Genomic DNA, 20,496 nt, shown 5'->3' with positions numbered 1-20,496 from the left:
CACAGTATGGTTGAAAGGGTCTTTGGGAGCTGGTTTTTGTTTTTCAGGTGTGATGCACAGTTACAATTTTAACTGTGTTGCAAAGGATAATGACTCGGACTAGTGGCATATAACGATTTAAGTTTACTTTCTATAAATAACAAAAATCAGTAAATATACATTGTAACATCAGAGTTACTGATGGCAAATATAGTTTACTGAAAACAAACATTGAAGAGCAAAGGAAAAGCATATGCCTCGAGAAATGTTGTATTTAAACTGTTGTGCATATGGGGAGTGTGTTCTTTCCGATAAAGCTTGCAGCCCTTTCCAAGTCACAAGCACTGGAATCCATGAGAGAGGAATGACTTCAGAGACTGAGAGAGATCAGGCCCATCTCCTACAGTCCCAAATAAACCTATCTTCTTCTCCCACCTGCCACATATTTTCTGTATGGATATGCTTCTGTCTCACCCAGCCTGGCCTTAAGCACCTCCAAGGATGTGGCTTCCACCACCTCCCCAGGCAACCCATTCCAGGGTGTCACCACCCTCATGGTATAGAATGTCTTCTTAACATCCACTCTAAATCTGCCCATTTCTAGCTTTGTTCCATTCCCCCCAGCCCTATCACTACCTGACATCCTAAAGAGTCTCTCTCCAGCTGTCTTGTCTGAAAGTAACATCTGATGGGCTGATAGACATGTTCACCAATTCCTTTTCCTGACAGCTATCACCCTTTGGACTGTGTATTCACAAGGAATCACACAAACAGCAATTACGGAATTAAACTGGAACTACTACTACCAAATGGCTACGCAAGAAAAGGGAAGAGAATTGGGTTTAGGATTAGAAACAGGCCCAAAAAAGATCCATTCTTTAATTGCCTTCCTGGACTGACAAGGTAATTTATTGCTCACTTATTCCTAAGAAGTGAACAAACCAGGCCCAGAAGGAAGCTGGTTACAGCTGACTGAAGGCTGCCTCTCCACAGGGTATCCATTCCTTCCGCATCTTGGTTTTCCTTCTTGTTTACAAAGCGTTACAAAGCAACGTTCTGCACTGCTAAAACCACCTCTATTTCTGACTGGTCTTTCAAAAGCTTCACAGTGGAACAAAACCAATGTAAGAAAAAGAACTATAAAGAATCTCTCAGAATTTCTCCTACAACTTCTAAGCAGAAGAAAACACTGTTCCTCTGAAATGCTTTCAGGTGTCTCCCGAGGGAACCTCTGTGGCTTTCAAGAAAAGTTAAATCAGTGACGTTCTGGGGTTTGGATTTTGTTTGTATTTACCACTTTGGATCAGAAAACCAATTTGGAACACTAGAGGGATAATTCTTCGTTGTTACACATTCCAGGATTAGGAATACTACAAGATTACAGCTTCAAGCTTTGACACAGAGCAGTATCTCATTCTTCTCATAAACAATTCCAGGACTAGCTCTACAGAGGCAGAATAAAGGATTTTTTATAGAGGGCAGCTAAAGGATTCCAGCATTCAGCAGATGCCATGACTACAAGTAACAGATTATGGTTTCTCTGGATTTGACACAGCTCAGAAATTTTGCCACAGATATTCCATCCAATTCACAGAGCAGAATACTTCACTTACCTTGATTTTGAAACTTCTCCAGGTGAGTACACAGCATCACGAGGATATCAAGGAAGGCAGCTCTGGTCACCAAACATGGATTTGGCCTAGAAAAAACAAACTTTTAAAAATCAAATCTTTGGTAACACCATGCTCAGAAACAGCAGAAACTCACCTTGAGTACTGCACTCAGTTTTGGTCTCCCCAGTTTAAGAGGAACAGGGATCTGCTGGAGAGAGTCCAGAACAGGGATGCAAGGATGTTCAGGGGAGTGGAGCAGTGCCTGATGAGGAGAGGCTGAGTGACCTGGGGCTGTTAAGTCTGAAGAAGACTGAGAAGGGGGTTAATAAAGGTTTATAAATATCTGAGGGCTGGGGGTCAGGAGGAGGGGACAGGCTCTGCTCACTGCTCCCTGGGATAGGACAAGGAGCAATGGATGGAAGCTGCAGCACAGGAGGTTCCACCTCAACACAAGGGGGAACTTCTTTACTGTAAGGGTCACAGAGCACTGGCACAGGCTCCCCAGAGAGGTTGTGGAGTCTCCTTCTCTGGAGACTTTCAAGGCCTGTCTGGATGCATGAGCTAGATTGCATGGTCCTGCTCTGGCAGGGAAACTGGACTCGATCTCTTTGGGTCCCTTCCAAGTCCTGACACCCTGTGATCCCTTGCAAGGCACCTGCTACACCTTTTAATGGCCACAGCTTGCTCACTGTTCTGCCGAACACCACACAGGCATGCATGCCTTTAAAATGAGATGATTATTTTCCACTGGACACAAACACTGGGGATTCTGGGGGTAGAATGCAAACTGGCAATAAGCTGTTTTCTGCCCTAACTCTTCAAGTCACAAGCGATAGCCATTTTCTCTGTTTTGTTACCAGGTAACATCTACATTTAAAAAAAGATTATTGTCACTGTACATTTTAAGCAGAAAAACCTTTCTTAAAAGAGTTTAGTACACGAACAAACAGGAAATCCACTTCAAAACACAGAACTTATTCTGATGAATCCACTGAGAACTGCACAGCAACAAAAATGTTCCGAACCAAGCAGTACAAGTTTAAAGTATGACTAATTCTGTGCAGTTTCTTATTTTATCTGGCACTTTCTTTGTGTGCTTATCTTGTGGCTTGAAACTCTTTCAAATTTTTTTCAACTAGAAACGTTCCAACAAACATTTTCAACTCTTTCACATCTTCAAAATCCCAGAATAAATATTTTTCAAGTAAGATCTGCGATTACAACATCAAAATGGAAGGTCTGAGGCAGCTGGGTAGAAGTTTGGCAGCTGTATTCGCCTCTGATCCTCTCAGAAGACAGCTTTTACTGGAAACACTGCTCACACCTTCAGTAACAAGCTCTATAATAAGCCTGAATTACTTCTGCATTACTTTATGGCTTACAACGTCAGGCAGCTATAACACACAGGAGGCTACATGCACCCAAGGTCTCGCTTTGTGCAGAGGCTTTTCAGACACTTCCTAATTGTCCTAGGATGGTAATTATGGGGTTAAAAATCCTCAAGGGACTAGAGGTATTAGAAAATTGTTATTCAATCCCACAGTTCTGCCATCCCTTCATAAGCCCGTGGTGAGAGTAACTCTGTCTCCTTTCCTTCCACCCTGTTGCGTCTGGCAGGAGCTAGGTACTGGGACAAACATGTCAGAAGCAGGCCTGCTTTGGAGCCTCCAGAGGCTTTTGTTTGGGCCCATGGACGGCAGAGGCACTGTGTGTGGGGAGGGTTGGAGCACTGGGGATTAGAGACTGAGTTTTGGGTAGGAGGGAATATTGAAGGGGGTCACTATGGATTTTGTATCTGTTTTAGCTTTGTAACCTCTTCCTGTATCTTCTCTTAGAATCACAGAATCAACCAGGTTGGAAGAGATCTCCAACATCATCCAATTCAACCTAGCACCCAGCCCTATCCACTCAACTAGACCATGGCACTAAGTGCCTCAGCCAGTCCTTTCTTAAAGACCTCCAGGGACGGTGCCTCCACCACCTCCCTGGGCAGCCCATTCCAATGCCAATCACTCTCTCTGGCAACAACTTCCTAACAACATCCAGCCTAGACCTTCCCTGGCACAACCCGAGTCTGTGTCCCCTTGTTCTGTTGCTGGTTGTCTGGGAGAAGAGACCAACCCCCACCTGGCTACAATGTCCCTTCAGGTAGTTGTAGACAGCAATCAGGTCTGTTCTGAGCCTCCTCTTCTCCAGGCTAAACACCCCCAGCTCCCTCAGCCTCTCCTCATAGGCTTTCTGTTCCAGGCCCCTCACCAGCCTTGTCGCCCTTCTCTGGACACATTCCAGCACCTCAACATCTCTCCTGAATTGAGGGCCCCAGAACTGGACACAGGACTCAAGGTGTGGCCTGACCAGTGCTGAGTACAGGGGCAGAATAACCTCCCTTATCCTACTGGCCACACTGTTCCTGATGCAGGCCAGGATGCCATTGGCTCTCTTGCCCACCTGGGCACACAATTCTGCAATTCTCTCAAGTTCATTTGGGAGTGTCTCATTCTGTTGGCTCTTTAAAAACCACAGCACTAACCAAGAACCTCCCAGAACTTCTCCATGCTTGCCTCTTACCTTGATGCACAAGAGCTAAAGGACTGCCTGCAAAGAAGGTGTCTGTCAATAGGAGCTGATATCATAAGAAGCCAGAGCAATTTTAATGTGACCCATTTTTGAACAGCTGTATTAGACTTAATTTTTAATCCACACTAAGTGAACTTCTCTCCTGTATCTCAGAAAGCCACTCGTTGCCCAAGTTGTCCTTCGTTAATCTGTGTGAAAATACCACCAAGAAATTCCAGAAAGGCTTAGGAGTTCAAGGATGAGAAAATGAGAGACATCAGTCAACGGCTTCGTTAGAAGAGAAACCTCTCTGAAGTACTCAAACTGTACGAAAGCGCCCGCGACCAGCTTACAAGGACACGAAACACAGTGGGCCTGCTGCACTTCATCTCAGTTGAGAAATGGAAGGCTCACTTCTGAGTCAGCCATTTCACTGGAAAGAACATCCCCTGAGTATAAGCCGTCTGCAGAGAGACACGGCTGATGCAAGCGCTGCTGAAAAAGCCACAGCCGCCGTACCGACGTGTCTTCTCACTCTGGTCCAGCTTCTCAGCTTTTGCCACTTATTTTGAGCAAGCTTTGACTTTGAAATGATTTCTAGCACAAAACATGCCCAGCGTGTATTTTGGCTGGCTCCACTGTTCTGGTGACACCAGGGAACGATCAGCTGTATGCTGCAGGCACACACAACAGGAAATTCACTCTTCCAAAACTAAGAGATTACAGTGATGTTCAGGCTCCAGCAGAAGGCTCAGTCTTGAGGACAATCAACCTGTGATGTGTCTAACAAACCTGACAGCCAAAAATCACATGCTGAACATTTCAAATGATGCACTGCACAGTATTTGGCTGGTGAAGCTGATGAAGAGGCAGGGACACCCATCCATGAGCGAGGGGCAGCAGGTGTAGGTGGTGCAAGAAGGAGCTGATCCCTTGCCCTCTTTCTATGGACCCTTTTCCTGTCTGTACACATCCTTCTTGTATAGCAGGAACCAGAACTGGACACAGCACTCAAGGTGCAGCCTGACCAGTGCTGAGCAGAACGAGAGAACATCTTTATTCCTGCTCCTGCTTCTCTTATTAATGCAACTCAGTACTGTGTTGGCTTTCTTTGTCACTGCAGCGCATTCTTCATTCATATTGAGCCTTCTGTCCACCAAGACTCTCAGGTCCCTCTCCACAGTGCTGCTCTCAAGCCAGGTGGCTCCCAGTCTGAGCTGCATTCCTGGAATATGTGTTCCCAGATGCAAGACCCTATACTTGGCCTCATTAAACATCATACAGTTCCTTCTTGCCCACTTGACTAGCCTGTCAAGATCTTCCTGAAGGGTGGCTCTCCCTTCTGGGGTGTCAATTTCCCCACTTATTTTTGCATCTTCAAGTAAACTTCATCAGGGTGCTCTTATTTCCAATACCTAAATCATTAATGAAGACAATGAAGTCTTCCAAACCCAGCCAATTTCTTATCATTAATGCTGAACAGGTAATTATGGATAGGGTAGACAGATTTCTTTGGAATTTCATTTTCAGTTATGGCAGGAGGCAATCTTCTGTTATCTACAGAATCCAGGCTTTTTTGGGGTTTGTTTTTTGTTTAAAGATAAAAAGGTTAATGGAAATAAATTGTCCTTTTAAAACCACAGTTTCCTGTTCAAATTACTTTGAAGAGGCTCAGGTTAAGCACTTACAGAAAACTACACGACCATAAGCTACTTGTTTTCAACAAGGAACTGCCTGGTAGGTGAATCAGGAAGGGTACCCTTCAAAGGATATTCTCCCTCTGTAGATGTAAAACCAGCGGGGCAGGTTCAGAAGCTCCACATGCAGTACTTCATTTTGCTCCAGCTGGCCTCAGCTACCTACAGTAGCACTGAGACCACTTTGATTTCTGGTCTGCATCTACTGCCTTTAAGTAGCACTGACTGTAGATTAGGTCTATGTAACATGAAATCAATCCTACACTCACCAGTTTGGAGCTATGCAAATATTATTGTTTTAAAGTTTTATTCATCTTTATTCTTCAGTCATACTGAATTTAAGGTAGTCACTGGTTTGCTTATTTTGGATGGCAGATCTGATGCAAACCAAACTGAAATTTATTGATGGAATCAGTAATATGTGGCCACAGCCCTTCTGTGTATCCTGCTCATATACACAGTTTCACCAACTCTATCAGGAACACATGGCTTAACTTCCAAAATTCAGTTTCTCTCATATTACTTTTTATTTTAAAGAATAACAACATTAATGAATTATGAAGCAAACTACCTCCCCTTCCAAGGAAAACAACAAGGAGCAAAGAACACTCACACACTTGGCCTTAATTCCTGTGCTAGTTTGAGCATAGCTGGGTTCTTTTAGTGAGAGGAATTAGATGACAGGCTGTGAAAAGGAAACAATGCTGATGTCTCCTTCACTCATAGGCTTGCTGAGATGTATAAAGACAAGAACATAAATATAGATAACACAGCTGCTCTTTGGCTCTGGCTGCATGCACTTCTCTCCCTAACTTGCTGTGTAACTAATCTTTCTGCTTCCTAACCTCCCTGGCTGATTCTCCAAACTCACCTTGCACATAAGGCAAAGTTTGGTATAAGGTAGAGGAGTGGAAAGGAGGTGGAAGGGTGGCTGAGAGCCCCTCCTGGGGACTCAGGTTTCTGGGAGGGCTGCTGTGTTTCTGTATTATTTTTTAACTTGCATATTTCTGTAAATAGTTGTCTATACTGTAAATACCTCCTTGTATATTGGGCTAGCTGTAAATATAGTGTCATTCTTTAATTTCCAGCCACTGAGTCTAGTCTGGGTGATTTTTCTTAAAGGGGGAGGGGGCAGGTAACACCCAAACCATCACAATTCCATCAGAAGATTTAATCACACTAAACCACCTCCATCTGCAGATGCCCTCGAACGTCATTCCAGGACAGCATTTATAACCATGCAGATTTCTATCTATAAACAAAGATGTTAAACCCATCCTTACATAGAGCAAACATCCAATAATTTTTATGCAGAGCTTCTGCAGATTCTCACTTATTTCTCAAACACCCAATTTTAAACAGCACTAAGTAAGATGACAATCATTTCCTTTCCCCTTTTTCCAATAGCGCATCACCTCACTTTAAAATGAACAGTAACAGGAATGCACTGCATTTGTTACTGGCAAGATTACAAAGGCAACCTTTTTCAAAGGCCATTTCATGTCTACCTTGCAAATAAGAAGAGAACTGTCCTTATGATTTGTGTGGATGTTCTCATTTAACTTCCAAAATTATCAATTAATTAAATTAACTGCCTACTCGATCTCTGGTCTCTAATGAGATCTTGCTCTTGGTAATCCTTTACTTGAGCCTAGAATTCCTGGAAGGAAGACCTTTTCAGAGGATTAAATTCATCAACAGTATTTTTGGAAGAGCCCTGTATTAAAAGGAAAGAAAAGCTAATGATTCTACACTCGCTAAACACCATCTTATTCTTCTCACATAACATGTCATTGTCAGGAAACTCTGCATCAGCAACAGCTTGTAAAATTTACATTTTAGCTGGCAGAAAATCTCTCAGCCTACTGGTGTTGAATTAAATCCCGAATTCCACTTTCTAGCCACCTATATCATGCAGTGTTTTTGCTTCCAATGGATATAAATTGAATTGAGTTCCTAAACTTCATATTCTAATACACAGGACACTTCTAAAAACTTTTGCATAAATTCCTCTATTTCTGAACTTTAAAACCATTTCTAATCAGTTGACACTTTAGCATAAAAACGGAGAATAATTTTGACCAAACATGTCCTAGTGCCTGCAAGTAGTCAGGGACAGGGTCTGTGCAACTTCCAGTTCTGAGTTTTCCAGTCTGTTTTTGCCTTCCATAAACTCAGCTCTTCAGTCTGGCCAGCTAGCAACTGAATTTTAGGTTCACAGTATAGTCTTTTCCTCCCTATATACTTCCAGCTCACTGCTTCCTGAAGAATGGCAAATATCAGCAAATATTCTTTCTTTCAGTGGCCAGATTCTGCTGATACCTTACCTGCAACTGTATCAGCATAAATATCTTCTAAGTGCACCAAGAAGTGCATCTTCCTTGTTTGACTCTTCATATAACCAACTCTACATAATCATTAGGTGTCTAACCATAGGGAGATTATTCTTGTACTGACCACATTTCGCCTGCAGAGAGATTTGTCACTGGTGGAGGCAAAAAAAGCTTGTGGAAATCACACCTACACAGACAATAAGCAGCTGATTAGAAAACTAAAGCTCCCATTGTTTTGGTGGTTAGCTTTCAATTTCTGCAGCATAAAGACTGAGTGGCTTGGTGTTATATCTGTTTAGAAGGCACCTTCCTATTTCAATGTCTTTTCTCTCACTGGCCACATCTGCAGCACTGAATCAACACGCACTTCTCCTGTCTTCTTGAAAAGAAATTAATAATGGATTTAATTATTAAACTTTGTCCGTATCATTTTTAACCACATAATACAAAACCAGCACATCAGTGCACATCACAGCCAACAGACCTACATTTAAAAACACAACAGTGAAGCCTACACTACCAAGTAATCCTTGCTGGGTTCCTGGAAGCGGAGGAACATCCGCACAGAAATACAAACATCTATTAGCAGCACATCTGTTTGCCGCCTTGGTGATGTTGAGACCTTCTCAGAGTAATTATGGTACACCCAATCCACTTGACTTGTCCATTCTGTTAGACCAGCTCATGCTGCACTACAGTTGGCATTTTCTCCAAAGGGAAAGTTGCTGGCCTGGTGTTTGAAGTTCTTCTACCAGCTCCAATGCCAGACTATTTTGTTGCTACTAGTTCTCCTGCTAAGGGCAGAGAATCTATTGTTTCAAAAGGAAGCTACAGATTTTGTTTTCCTTCATAACACCTTGAGTTTCAGCTATTAAGAAAAATTAATTCGTTCTCTAGTTGTCCTTGGTGAATGATAATTAAAGGCTGTGTTTTGTTGTTGTTCTTTTTAGCATACTGGATTGTCAATATAATCTTCTCTGTTCTCTTTTTGGTCCTTTAATGAGAACTGCAGGTGATCCCACAGCAGCCTAAAAAATGCAGAAGTCAAACTAATCCCACATGCAAATTTAATGAATTTTATACCATTTACATAAGAGGTTTCACCTATAAAAAGGCAAGCTAATAGAAGCTTCATTTGTTGGAAAGTGTTTTCACACTTATCTAACAGGCAGAAGAAACAGATGGAGATGCAGCAGTTTTTCTGTGTGGTGCTCGCTTGCTTTGCCCGAACAGGAGGAGTGTTAAAATGACTGTACCTGGACCAAGGGTCCAGCCAGTCACCATACTCTCTGACAGCGACCAGAAGCCTAACAACAGGGCATAGATGAAGTGCTGGCTTCCTGATAGGCTTTCCCAACATCCATAAAACTGCACAGATGGACTTACTAAGGTTCACAACCCTTTTGGCCAAGCAACCACCCAAAACTCCTATAAAACAAGAAAAAGAGAAAGCACCAACAAACTCCCCAACACTCACTGTTCGTAGTAGAACAGTTGTTGAGGTCCACACAGCTGAATACAAATGGTGAAGCTGCACACAACATGGGAGATAACAACTACCAGAAAATACTATTTATATGGATATCTTTACTTGCTCTGTTTCTTTGGGATATTTTGTTTTCTTTTAAAGTCAAACCAAACAGAATATGTTTATCAAGCAGAAAGTGAAGAAGGGAGCAAAAATTTTCAGCTTTATTATTAATTGTAGTCTTAAGTTTAAACTATATGTGGGAGTTAATTCAGTTACCAAACATGTCATGGATATTTTACTTCCAAGTTTTAGATTTTAAAACTTAAAAATATGGAAAAGAAAAAAGAGAGAGAAAGGAAGAGAAAACACAGCCGAGCTCGAAGTGCTCCCAGCAGCACAGAGCTGTACAGGCTTAGAAAGACTTGCAAAAAGAGTTCTTGTCTGTAAAAAACACCAACCCCTTAACTTAGCACTGCAAACCTGTATGCTGGTTTTTGTAAATTATATCTACATATAGGTTTAATTGCATGAATATGAACAGCAGGGTACAAAAACTGACAAAATGAAAACATGCTACTGACAGAGGGTTAATATTAGCATGCACAGCTGTGGCTTTTTACAGGAAAGTGAAAGGTAAAATATATGTCTCCAGATAAATACCTATGCTATATACCCAGATTTCCTTTCTGGAGATAATTAAAAAAACCAAAACACTGAAAGGTAGCACTAGTATAACTGGAACGAGAGTATGACAAGAAATAATGGATAGAAGCTAGAACACAGAAGTTCCACCTGAACATGAGCAGAAACTTCTTTACTGTAACGATGATGGAGCACTGGAATGGGCTGCCCAGAGAGGCTGTAGAATCTCCTTCTCTGGAGACTTTCAAAGTCAACCTGGATGTGTTCCTATGTGGCCTACCCTAGGTGATGTCGCTTTGTCAGGACCTGATCTCTGGAGGTCCCTTCCAACCCCTAACATTCTATGATTCTGTGTGACTGATGGCCCTAACACATATGCTATGGGAGAAAGAAGTTTGAAATACTTAGCACTACTCTTTCTACTGAATTTAGTTTCCAGAGTTTGGGTTTTTTTCTTTATCATAGTATCAGTGGATATCAGCCTTCAGGGCTGTTGGAAGAATTTCCTGAGCCAGCTGTGATATCTACATACTTAGTAACTCCACTGTGCTTTTCTTCCATGATGCTGTCCAATCCCTCGTTAAAAATCCAGACAGATTTAAAGCAAACAGTACCTTGTATCATGAAGCACCATAGCAAAACTAAAACAACACACAAGAAAACCTGATTATTTTGTTTCTCATAACTCTGCCATCTTTCATTTGAAGGGATGCTAATCATGCCTCCCCTTTGCATGTGACTCACAGCATTTTTTCTTTCTGTGTCACCCCTCTGTTGTTCCTTTTCCAGGCTAAAAAACCCCACGGCCTATTTAGTCATTCCCCATCTAGAAACTATTCCAGACTTTGTTGTCATCTCTTCTCACGGTCCTCATTTTAACCCTATCTTCTTTGGGATTTACACAGTATTCAAATATACAACACGGATCAATACATGAACATACATTTATGCTCTTATTTTGTTCTGCATTCTTTTTATGGTATTTGCCCCCTCCCCTCCTGGGCTCTACCAAGTATCAGGATGATTTTTTTCAAACAAAAAATTCTGACTGGCCAGTGACTGTTTTCCCAAGAGTCCACACTGCTTTATTCATGGCCAGCTCTCCACCACTATTTACATCATTTCACCTACTGTATCGACACTCTCTCAGGAGACACTTCTGTAATTACATCTTGATTACCCCAACTCAGCTAACACTGGCGGAAAACTCAACCCTCTAGTCACTCCCCTGCTACAAGTCACTTGGGACGTTTTACCAGAGATCCACACTAGACTACAGTGTGGCCTTCCTTCACTGTGCAAACTGCACTAGTATTAACCTACACAAGGACTTCTGCTCTCTCAACCTTTCAAAGATTCTGATGAGAATTTTCAAGAACAACTGATGAAATCAGGAACATCTGAAAAAACCGAGGTATGTAGGTAATTTGAAGTACGTAGTACTGATTGTAGCATGTAGGCTACCTGAAGATTCTTTCAGAGAAACCTATTTCCAGAAAGCTATCTTGGATTTTTCCAATAAACTATCTTGGATTACTTGAGGGCAGCTAAATATTTTTGATAGTTCCAACAATTGCTATGACATTTTTCTACTACTTTCTGTAAAGGTCATAGACTGAAAAAACAGTAACATAAAAACCCTGTATACATGGCATGGTTTTCTTACCCCATCCTCAAAAAGGATGTGTGCTAGTTTGAAGCTAGCTAGAATGTTTTGGTGAGAAGGACTAGATTACAGGCTGTGAAAGGAAAACAAGGGTGATGGCTACTTTACTCATGGGCTTGCTGAGATGTATGAAAACAAAAATCAAAACATAGATAACTCACTTCTGCTGCTGGCGAGCTCCAAGCTGCATCTCTCTAACTGCACACTCCATTTTTCTTTCCCTAATCCACTTTGCTTCCTAACCCCCTGGCCAAACCTCCATTCTTCCTTGGGACTGGGGTAAGGTTGAGAGGGGTAGGGGGAAGATGAAGGGGCAGCTGGGAGCCCCTCCTGGGAACTCAGGTTTCTGGGAGGGCTGTTGTGTTTCTGTATTCCCTTTTCCCTTGTCTATTTCTGTCTATAACTGTACATACTGTAAATATCTGCTTGTATATCGTGCTAGCTGTAAATATAAGCTTCATTCAATTTCCAGAGTGGGCTGAGTCCAGTCTGGGTGATTTCCAAAGTGGGGGGGGGGGACAGAGAACACCCAAACCATCACAGGATGCTTCTGTAGGCATTCTAATTTACCCTTAAAAAAAGAAATGACAGGACTACAAAATTTAGCTGAGAATCAGCTAAGAGAACACTGAAATCCAGTAATGCACACAGGTGAAATACACTTATGTTTCTCATCCTTGCTCTTTAAAAAAGAAAAACAAACAATAAAACTTCAACTATAAAATTCAGCAAGCCAATAAGCCATCTCAATTTCACATGTTTCTAGAGAAATAAAACTGTTTGCTTTGCTAAAAGAGAATAAAATGTAAAAGAACCTCATCAGTCAAGTCTTGCACCCGTTAGTAACCTACGTGCATGAACACAGAGCTCTTGTGCTTCACCTTACCGTTTAGCCAGCCACAGTTTGGTTCCTACACAGGTAATGATGTCACCCACTTCCTGCTGGAAGTCTGAACTTGCGAGCTGCTTTGACTCCAAGTGTGACTGCAGCAAGTGAAAAACCTATTGCAAAAAAAAACAACAACCAAATTGAAGTTAGGGTTTATAGCCACTGCTTTTCCTCCAAGTAACTGTAAAATGAAACAGCCACCTGCAAAATGAACAGCTATTAACCAAGGAATAAACACATACTCATTTGGCATAACTGGAGAGAATCCTCATATGGTCAAAATCCACTGTTCACAGCAACTGAACAACAGAACAGGGGAAGTGCTGGAAGACATCAGCCTCTGTGAAGCCAGGTGAGGACAGCCACATGAACATCATTTCTACAGCTGGCCCTTGCCAACCTCAGCAGCCCTCAACTTTCAACTTCCTTGTGGTGCCATGTGTGCTCACCAGTACCAGAATGTTATCAGATCATTTCTGAGTACATATATGAGCATTTTATATGGGAACACTCTAAATGTGTGAGATTATTAGCACTGCATACTTGGAAAGTGGCAATTTTTTGACTAATGAAGTTGAGGCCTTCACCTCTTCTGGGAAAAGAACTTTACATTCAGATTTTTAAATCTCATATCTTGGTTTCCCACGTTCCAGCTGTCACTTGCTCCCAGAGCTGCTTGGGGTTTTTTGTTTTGTTTTGTTTGCTTGGTTTGGAACCACAAGCACAGCCACATAGCAGTAACTTGACACAATTTCATCTGTGTTCTTTTTTGTGAAATTATTCAAAGGGAAAAACAGCTGCAGTGATTTCAAGTAAGCATGGAAAGAGAACCCAAGAGCTGTCAAGAGACTATCCAAATCTATAAAAACACTGAGGCACGGTCTAAACATTCTCTGATGGAACAAATGCCTAACTCTTCCCAATCCTGAAAACAGTCAAGAAAACAGATTCCATATTTCTGTACAACCTCTTTTAGTGTCTCCCCCTCAAAGTCAAAGATCTTGAGGTAAGGTGTTCCCTTCCCTCATGGCAAATAACTGTGTCCTGGATGCCATTGAGTTAATCTCGATTTTTTCCTAGTGAGGTACTTATTAGACACAGAGATGCCCCTGGGGTACCTTTGACAGGAAGAAAGAATAAGCTTTCGTCTCTCTGTGCTAGCAGGTGCTCTGCAGGCCAAGAAAGGCCCTAGGAAGACAGCTGTTCTCTTGTCTTCCTGGGGTTTTTACATCTTTTGAAGTCCTCTGTACTGAACAACATTTGGCTGATGGCAGACCATCCTTCTAAGGTGGTCCTTCCAAAAGCTTTTTGAATTCTGATGCTTCTGTAAAGCATTTTGGAAAAGTGCAAGCTTGCAAACATTTGAGATCATCACCAAGTATCTCCACCTTGAATTCTCTTCTTTAGCCTACTCTTCCCTTTTTAACTGCTCATTAAACATAAACACCTACTCAAATCGATGTTCTTAATGAAAACGAGTGCACAAAACTGCCAGTACTATAAGTTTGTCCATGTTTTGTGTGGCTTGCTCTTAATATCTGCTAAGCAATGAACACTACAGAAGGAAAGAGATGAAAAAGGAAAATAATACATATGAAGAAGCTCATCTAATGACTTTTGTATGCTCTATTAACTGAAAAACATTTTGTACCTAAACTGTTCTGATTTTTTTTCTTCTGCGCTTGTGTTCATTTTCAGGGACCGGAACCAATCTACCTCTAAGCAACAACATAAAATCTGATTCATGATTATGAAGTGACTATCATGTTATTTTTCCTAAAAGCTTTATGTAATCTCTTCGGATTTGAAAGTGCCTCCCTCCTTAATGTACAGGAAACCTAAGTAGTTTGACAGTTCAAGCAAAGGGTCTTGAGAGGGGTAGGATTGTGCATACTAAGTAGGTCAATCTGTGGATTTTAATTAGTGCAGGTAAGAAACTCAGCATTAAAAGCACAATCAAAGCTCCTCTGCCACTCAGTCCTTTCAATGCTATTCAGATGGCAAAAACCAGAGATCGTGAGTCACATTTAAGCAGTAGAATTAGAAGGTGCAACTTGCCTATTTCTGACAAGTAAAAATTATATGTTCGTTACATATGATTACTGTATGTGAATATTGCTTCCTCAGATTACTTTTGTATGAAATAATAAACTCAATCTGATGTAAAAATATTTCCTTTTGCAAATATTTTCCTGAAAAATATATGGGTTTTTTTTCCTCTTTAAAATTAACAGCTGGTTCACAATTCGATTATTCTGTAATTTCAGCTTTGTCAGCACATTTCATCATCTAATTACATCATTGTGGTTTATTATTAATGAGAAAGCAGGGATGGAAAAACCTTCTTCCAAATATACCCAGCAAAATGCCAGGCTTATGAAAGAATTGAGCTGTTTTAATTAAGAAGTTGTAGAATAACACATGAAAGTTGAAAGTTATGAATCAAAATACAACACTAGTTAAGTCCATATAACTGAGCAAAAGTAACAGAGCCCTTTAATAACCTGCAAATCATGAGCATGCCATAACTAATGAAAGGTAGAAAAAGACAAAAAATAGTAAAGTCACTTTCCTCTCAGGGCATTTGAAGATAAACTGCTGCCTTTGTCTAAAACAAGCCAATGAATGTGAAATTACACAGATCAAAGTTCATGCAATACTATTTGCAATGTAATTTTTTCTTCAGCTATTTTTTCCTAATTCAGTCAGGGCAAAACTGAATTCAAGCTTAAAATTTGCACATGCAACTCAAATTCTGTATCAGCAGAAAACAAAACAGTAAGAAGTTTGCTGCCAGCTAATATCACGTTAATTAGTGTCATCTATTGTAATGGCAAATTAATTTTCTCTTAAAAACACATGGTTTGCCTATCTGCAAAGTAACCTGATACCAGGTCTGACTTTCTAATTATTAGGATTTCTTTTACCATTAGGATTTAAGGTAATTTGAAAGCTATCATTCATCTTATAATTATAGATACATATGCTGGCCAGAGAAGACCAGCCAGAAAACCTACAGACAGATTGGTTGATAAGGTAACAGAAAACCTCAGAAAGTAGACACTGCAAAGAAAAGGCAAATCTGATTGACCAGTAAGGGTCTCACACACATCCTCCTTAACCAGCCAGCTTAAGCAGAGATGGAAGAGGCTACCACGGAGCTGGTGGCATTTCCACTCTGAAATCGTATCTGTTATCTTCACAGCAGCATGTAACCAAAATCTGGAGATGCAGGGAAATGAACAGACCGGACTGCGTTTGAAGCAGTTAAAAGCTGTGCTCAGTGTGCATTCTGATCAGAACAAAAAGCAGGAAGGATACAATGAGGTGCCCTCTTCCAAGCATATACCATGCCATAGTAAAGACCCACCCATCGCTGTCTTAATCCATCTACTAAAACAAGCTTTCCTCTTCTCCCAGGCAACCAGCAATAGAACAAGGGGACACAGTCTCAAGTTGTGCCAGGGTAGGTATAGGCTGGATGTGAGGAGGAAGTTCTTCACAGAGAGAGTGATTTGCCTCTGGAATGGGCTGCCCAGGGAGGTGGTGAGGGCACCGTCCCTGGAGGTGTTCAAGAAAAGCCTGGATGAGGCACTTGGTGCCATGGTCTAGTTGACTGGATAGGGCTGGGTGCTAGGTTGGACTGGATGATCTTGGAGGTCTCTTCCAACCTGTTTGATTCTATGATTCTATGATTCTTGTTTCCTGCTTCTTTTTTATTATTTTGGAGTAGTGGTGGGGAAATAATCTCAAACTATTCTTCCCCAAACTGCGCTCCTGTATCTCAGTTATCCTGCACATGTCTACATGAAGGAGGCAAACACAAACATAAGAACACGGCGCACACACTTGCTTATTGGAGGGACAGTTACAGTAAGGAAAAGAATTAAAAGGTAGAGCTACCAGACCGACACTGAGAAGCTGACAGGTCAGAGACAGTCAGTACGAACAACATGTTCAGAGGAAGTGCTCAGAACTGCAACTTGACTCCACACCTTTGCTGATTTGGACAGAGGGGATACTCTGTCTCGGGAACGTCTGCACTAACACACAGCTAAGAAAACAATTAGAAGTATAATATATTGATTTGAAGCTTTTATTTCCTAAACTATCACAGCACAAAGTGAAATATAGCTTCCAGCTTCAGAAAACAATTCTCTTCTCTCAGCTAATGATTTTAAACTTACACAAGAAAAAAATATACATATACACATCTCTGAAACAGAAGAAAAACATTCAGTATTTTCAAAGGCTGAGGAATGTTAGATGAATGTTAGATAACCAAGTACAGGGCCTCACAGGAAAAAAAAAAGAGTAAAAAGAAGTAAAAGAAAGTGGTGCTCTTCAGGGTCATATTATATCTTCCAAAAGTTTTTCTCCATTTATACATTACATTGATCATAATCTTTCACTTTACATGCCTCTGGGTATGAGGATCAACTTCCCCTCCCATCGCTGTGCATTTACAAGCATACTGCCACTTGCCACGGCTTCACTTAGATATGAGTAACTCAGTATTACCAACTGCACTCTTCTGTCTAAGCCTACTTTGAACTGAACTTTGAATGTTGATTATTCTCCCACAGCAGGGCCTGCTGCACCTCTCTTTCAGTGCAAATAATAGGGAAAAGGTCCTTCTCTTGAAGCAATTCTCACATAATTAGTTGCTGATAACAGTGATGACATTAGGAGTTAGAGCTACACGGATACATCAAACACCATGCATGGTGTTGCCTGCACCCTGAACTCAGGACTTCTCTATCACAGAGTAACACAGCTGAATGCAGGCAGAATTCCCAAGAGTTTTCCTCTGTCAAAATTATCTCTCCAGAAGAGGACCATGCAGTCAAACATGCAATACAGGTAACCTCGTTTGAACGACATAGCTATTGTGTGGGCTTAACTTGCAGAGAAGTCAAACTGAATTCCAGTGATAAAACAAACTACAGCAAACACATGAACCATGCTACTGCTGAAACTTAGCAGATTTTTGCCTTATGCATATGAAGAAGCTGTTTATAATTGTTTACTTCCCAGCAGATTCAGTGCAATGTCAACTTACAATAACAAGTTCCAGTAATTTTCACAATGCCATCTAACTGCCAATGCCCCAGACAAGGTAAACTTAAGAGCGAGGAAAGGGCTCAGTGGATAATAGGAGAACAATGTCAATAACTTTTGCATCTCTGCTTTGAGCACTCGGAATTCTACCTGCCATACATTTACAATTCTTGCCCAGAGTTTAATCTCTCTCACCAACTAGCTGATTACATCTCTCCAAAACAGCTCAACTATTCCTTCTGATTTAATCAGCCGCAAAGCTTCACTGCCTTGTGGCTCTTTTTCCCCAAGCAAGCATCATATGCTATCACAGAAGGCACCCACATAGAGGAAGCCATTTGAAGTCTCATTCATGTACTGACTGAATGAAAAATCACCACTGTGGTGGAAGGTCCAAAATCATACTCAAAATACATATCCAGGACATGTCCCTGCGTGTCCAAACACACGCACACGTACCCACCTTACCCCCCCACCACTCCCTCTTTCCTGGGCTGGGACAAGGTGGGAAAGAATACATGCCCATGGCTCCTGTCAGTCTGGACAGCACAGCATGTTTGGTTTTGAGTCTGCTTTGTGTTCTGGTAAATGCAATTCAGGTTTGTACCAGCGAAACGTTGATGCTGAGCACATGCATGTTCTATTCTTGGCATGAATAACCCAGGATTGGCTATGTGGGGTATCTTACCTCTTTCCCTCAGCAAAATGCTTAAATTCAGATTTTCTAGGCTGGCTTGCTTGTGTGCTTGGGTTTTTCATGCTACCTTGCACTGTTTCTTGCAATTTACAAATGTGAGATGAGTATATAATACACATTTTGTTTGCCATATAGGTGTTCTGTGGGGAACAAAAGAAGCTCTAAGTTGGCTTTTCCTATCTTGAATTATGTTTTCCATTAAAGAATAACAACCTAACATTATAAAGCAAAACAATGCATTTGGACTGTGAAAAGGAAGAAAAGGTGCTAAGAAACTTCAACTATACTAAAGTAAAACTCAGTATGAGCTATAAATGCTCATCTAGGTCAGATACTGAAGTGCTGAATTCCTAACTGATGTCCCCCAGTAAACCAAGTTTTAACCATATCCTCGAAGAAAAGAAGTCTGATTGCTAAGACTTAAAGCTTTCCCAACAGCTATTTCTGACACAAAAAGACACACTTGTGCACATCTGAACAATAAACTAATACTTGTTGCTTATTTTCCACAACAAAACGTGCTAAAATTCAGACTAAGACATTCAGTGTAGCGGTGAAGATGCACTAGATCTGCAGTGTAACTTTTGAATAAATCTGACTCTAGAGGTACATTCAACATACACTTCTGACAGCACGGTCATAACTCTGCTGCAACAAGCAACAGCCATACCAGAACAGCACCTACACCTCAAGAGAGGATGAGGTCCAGAACAGAGGTACAGAGGAGTAAGCACCTGAACAAGAGATGGCAGGAGGGACTTGATGATGAGACTGCCAGGGAAAACAAGGAGAGATATCAGAGGTGCAACCCTGAGAAGGAATGAGGGAGGACAGAATAGAAGCACCTGCTGCTTATCATGCCTTCAAAAGCCTCATTTATTCTTTGCTTGCTTGAAGCTGTGTGGGAGGTTTCTACACTCCCAAACATTAAGTCAAGTCTGATGATCCAGAGACAACTGCACCTTTTATGAAAGGAAGAAGCAGAGAAAAGGAGGGATCTTGACAGACGATAAACTTAGAAGCATTCCTATCACTCTCTTGGCATCCTGCTTGACCTCTTCTGCAGTTAGACCACACCCAGAGTGTTTCCAGGGACTGACAAAGACCCTGTAGAGTACTTCAAGTCTAAGAGCTCCCTGCATCTTCACTGGAAGCCACATTTCAGGGAATTCAAGCCAGAACCCAGTGTATTTGTTGAAGGTTTTAGTAGCAATGCCCCAGAACTGGGAGCCATTAGTGCGGAACACAATTTCTCTTTTAATTGAGCACTACTTCCCACGTGGCCCCTGACCTAAAAGCAAAGCACACAGATAGACTCTTACACTAAGACACAACCCCTGCACTTCCAAAACCAAACCTCTCCACCACTGACACAACACAGCACAGCTGCTACTTCTTACTCCTGCCTTCACACAAACTTTCCATCCTGTCAGTCAAATTTCTGTACAATTCTTCCTAAACCTGGATATACATTTCCCGTTCTCTTCCAGGCCATCAATAAACTGCACTAAAGGAGTAAAATCAGAGGATCACATTTCTAGAATATTCCATGAGTTCAGATTCAGAGTCATTTAAAGGCTTAGTAAGAAAAAAAGCATTTTGTCCAACAGCCATGTGAAAACTGCTCCTAGAAAATTTTAGCACCATAATAACTACTTCAGAAACACAGATATTTCAAAATAATTAATAAACCTAAGGGGAAAAAACCTACCAAAACCAGTGTTAAAAAACACTGCTGCAAGAAATAACTGTGACATGCTAAAAAAATAACAAAGAAAGATGATTTAAATTTGGTTGAAGAAGGCAATTCACTCATAAAATTGTCATTTGACTCATGAACACTGACTTTTCACACCTTTGAAAAGTGTCTTATTCTTGGTTTATGCCTCCTT

General features: G+C 41.3%; 1 protein-coding gene across 1 annotated transcript in view; it reads right to left on the bottom strand.

Moving 5' to 3' along the window:
- Positions 1 to 20,496, bottom strand: part of THADA (THADA armadillo repeat containing) — a 128,111-nt gene that overhangs the window by 39,996 nt on the left and 67,619 nt on the right. Inside the window, exons 30-31 of the mRNA XM_064158409.1 lie at positions 12,844 to 12,959; positions 1,593 to 1,678 (exon numbers count right to left, since the gene is read on the bottom strand). Coding sequence (XP_064014479.1) covers positions 1,593 to 1,678; positions 12,844 to 12,959 — 202 coding nt within the window. The remainder of the gene's footprint in view (positions 1 to 1,592; positions 1,679 to 12,843; positions 12,960 to 20,496) is intronic.

Source organism: Pogoniulus pusillus, chromosome 18 (assembly GCF_015220805.1).
Source record: "Pogoniulus pusillus isolate bPogPus1 chromosome 18, bPogPus1.pri, whole genome shotgun sequence".
Classification (NCBI taxonomy): Eukaryota; Metazoa; Chordata; class Aves; order Piciformes; family Lybiidae; genus Pogoniulus; species Pogoniulus pusillus.
The sequence above is the reverse complement of the archived record's forward strand: the minus strand, read 5'-3'. Positions and strand labels throughout refer to the sequence as shown.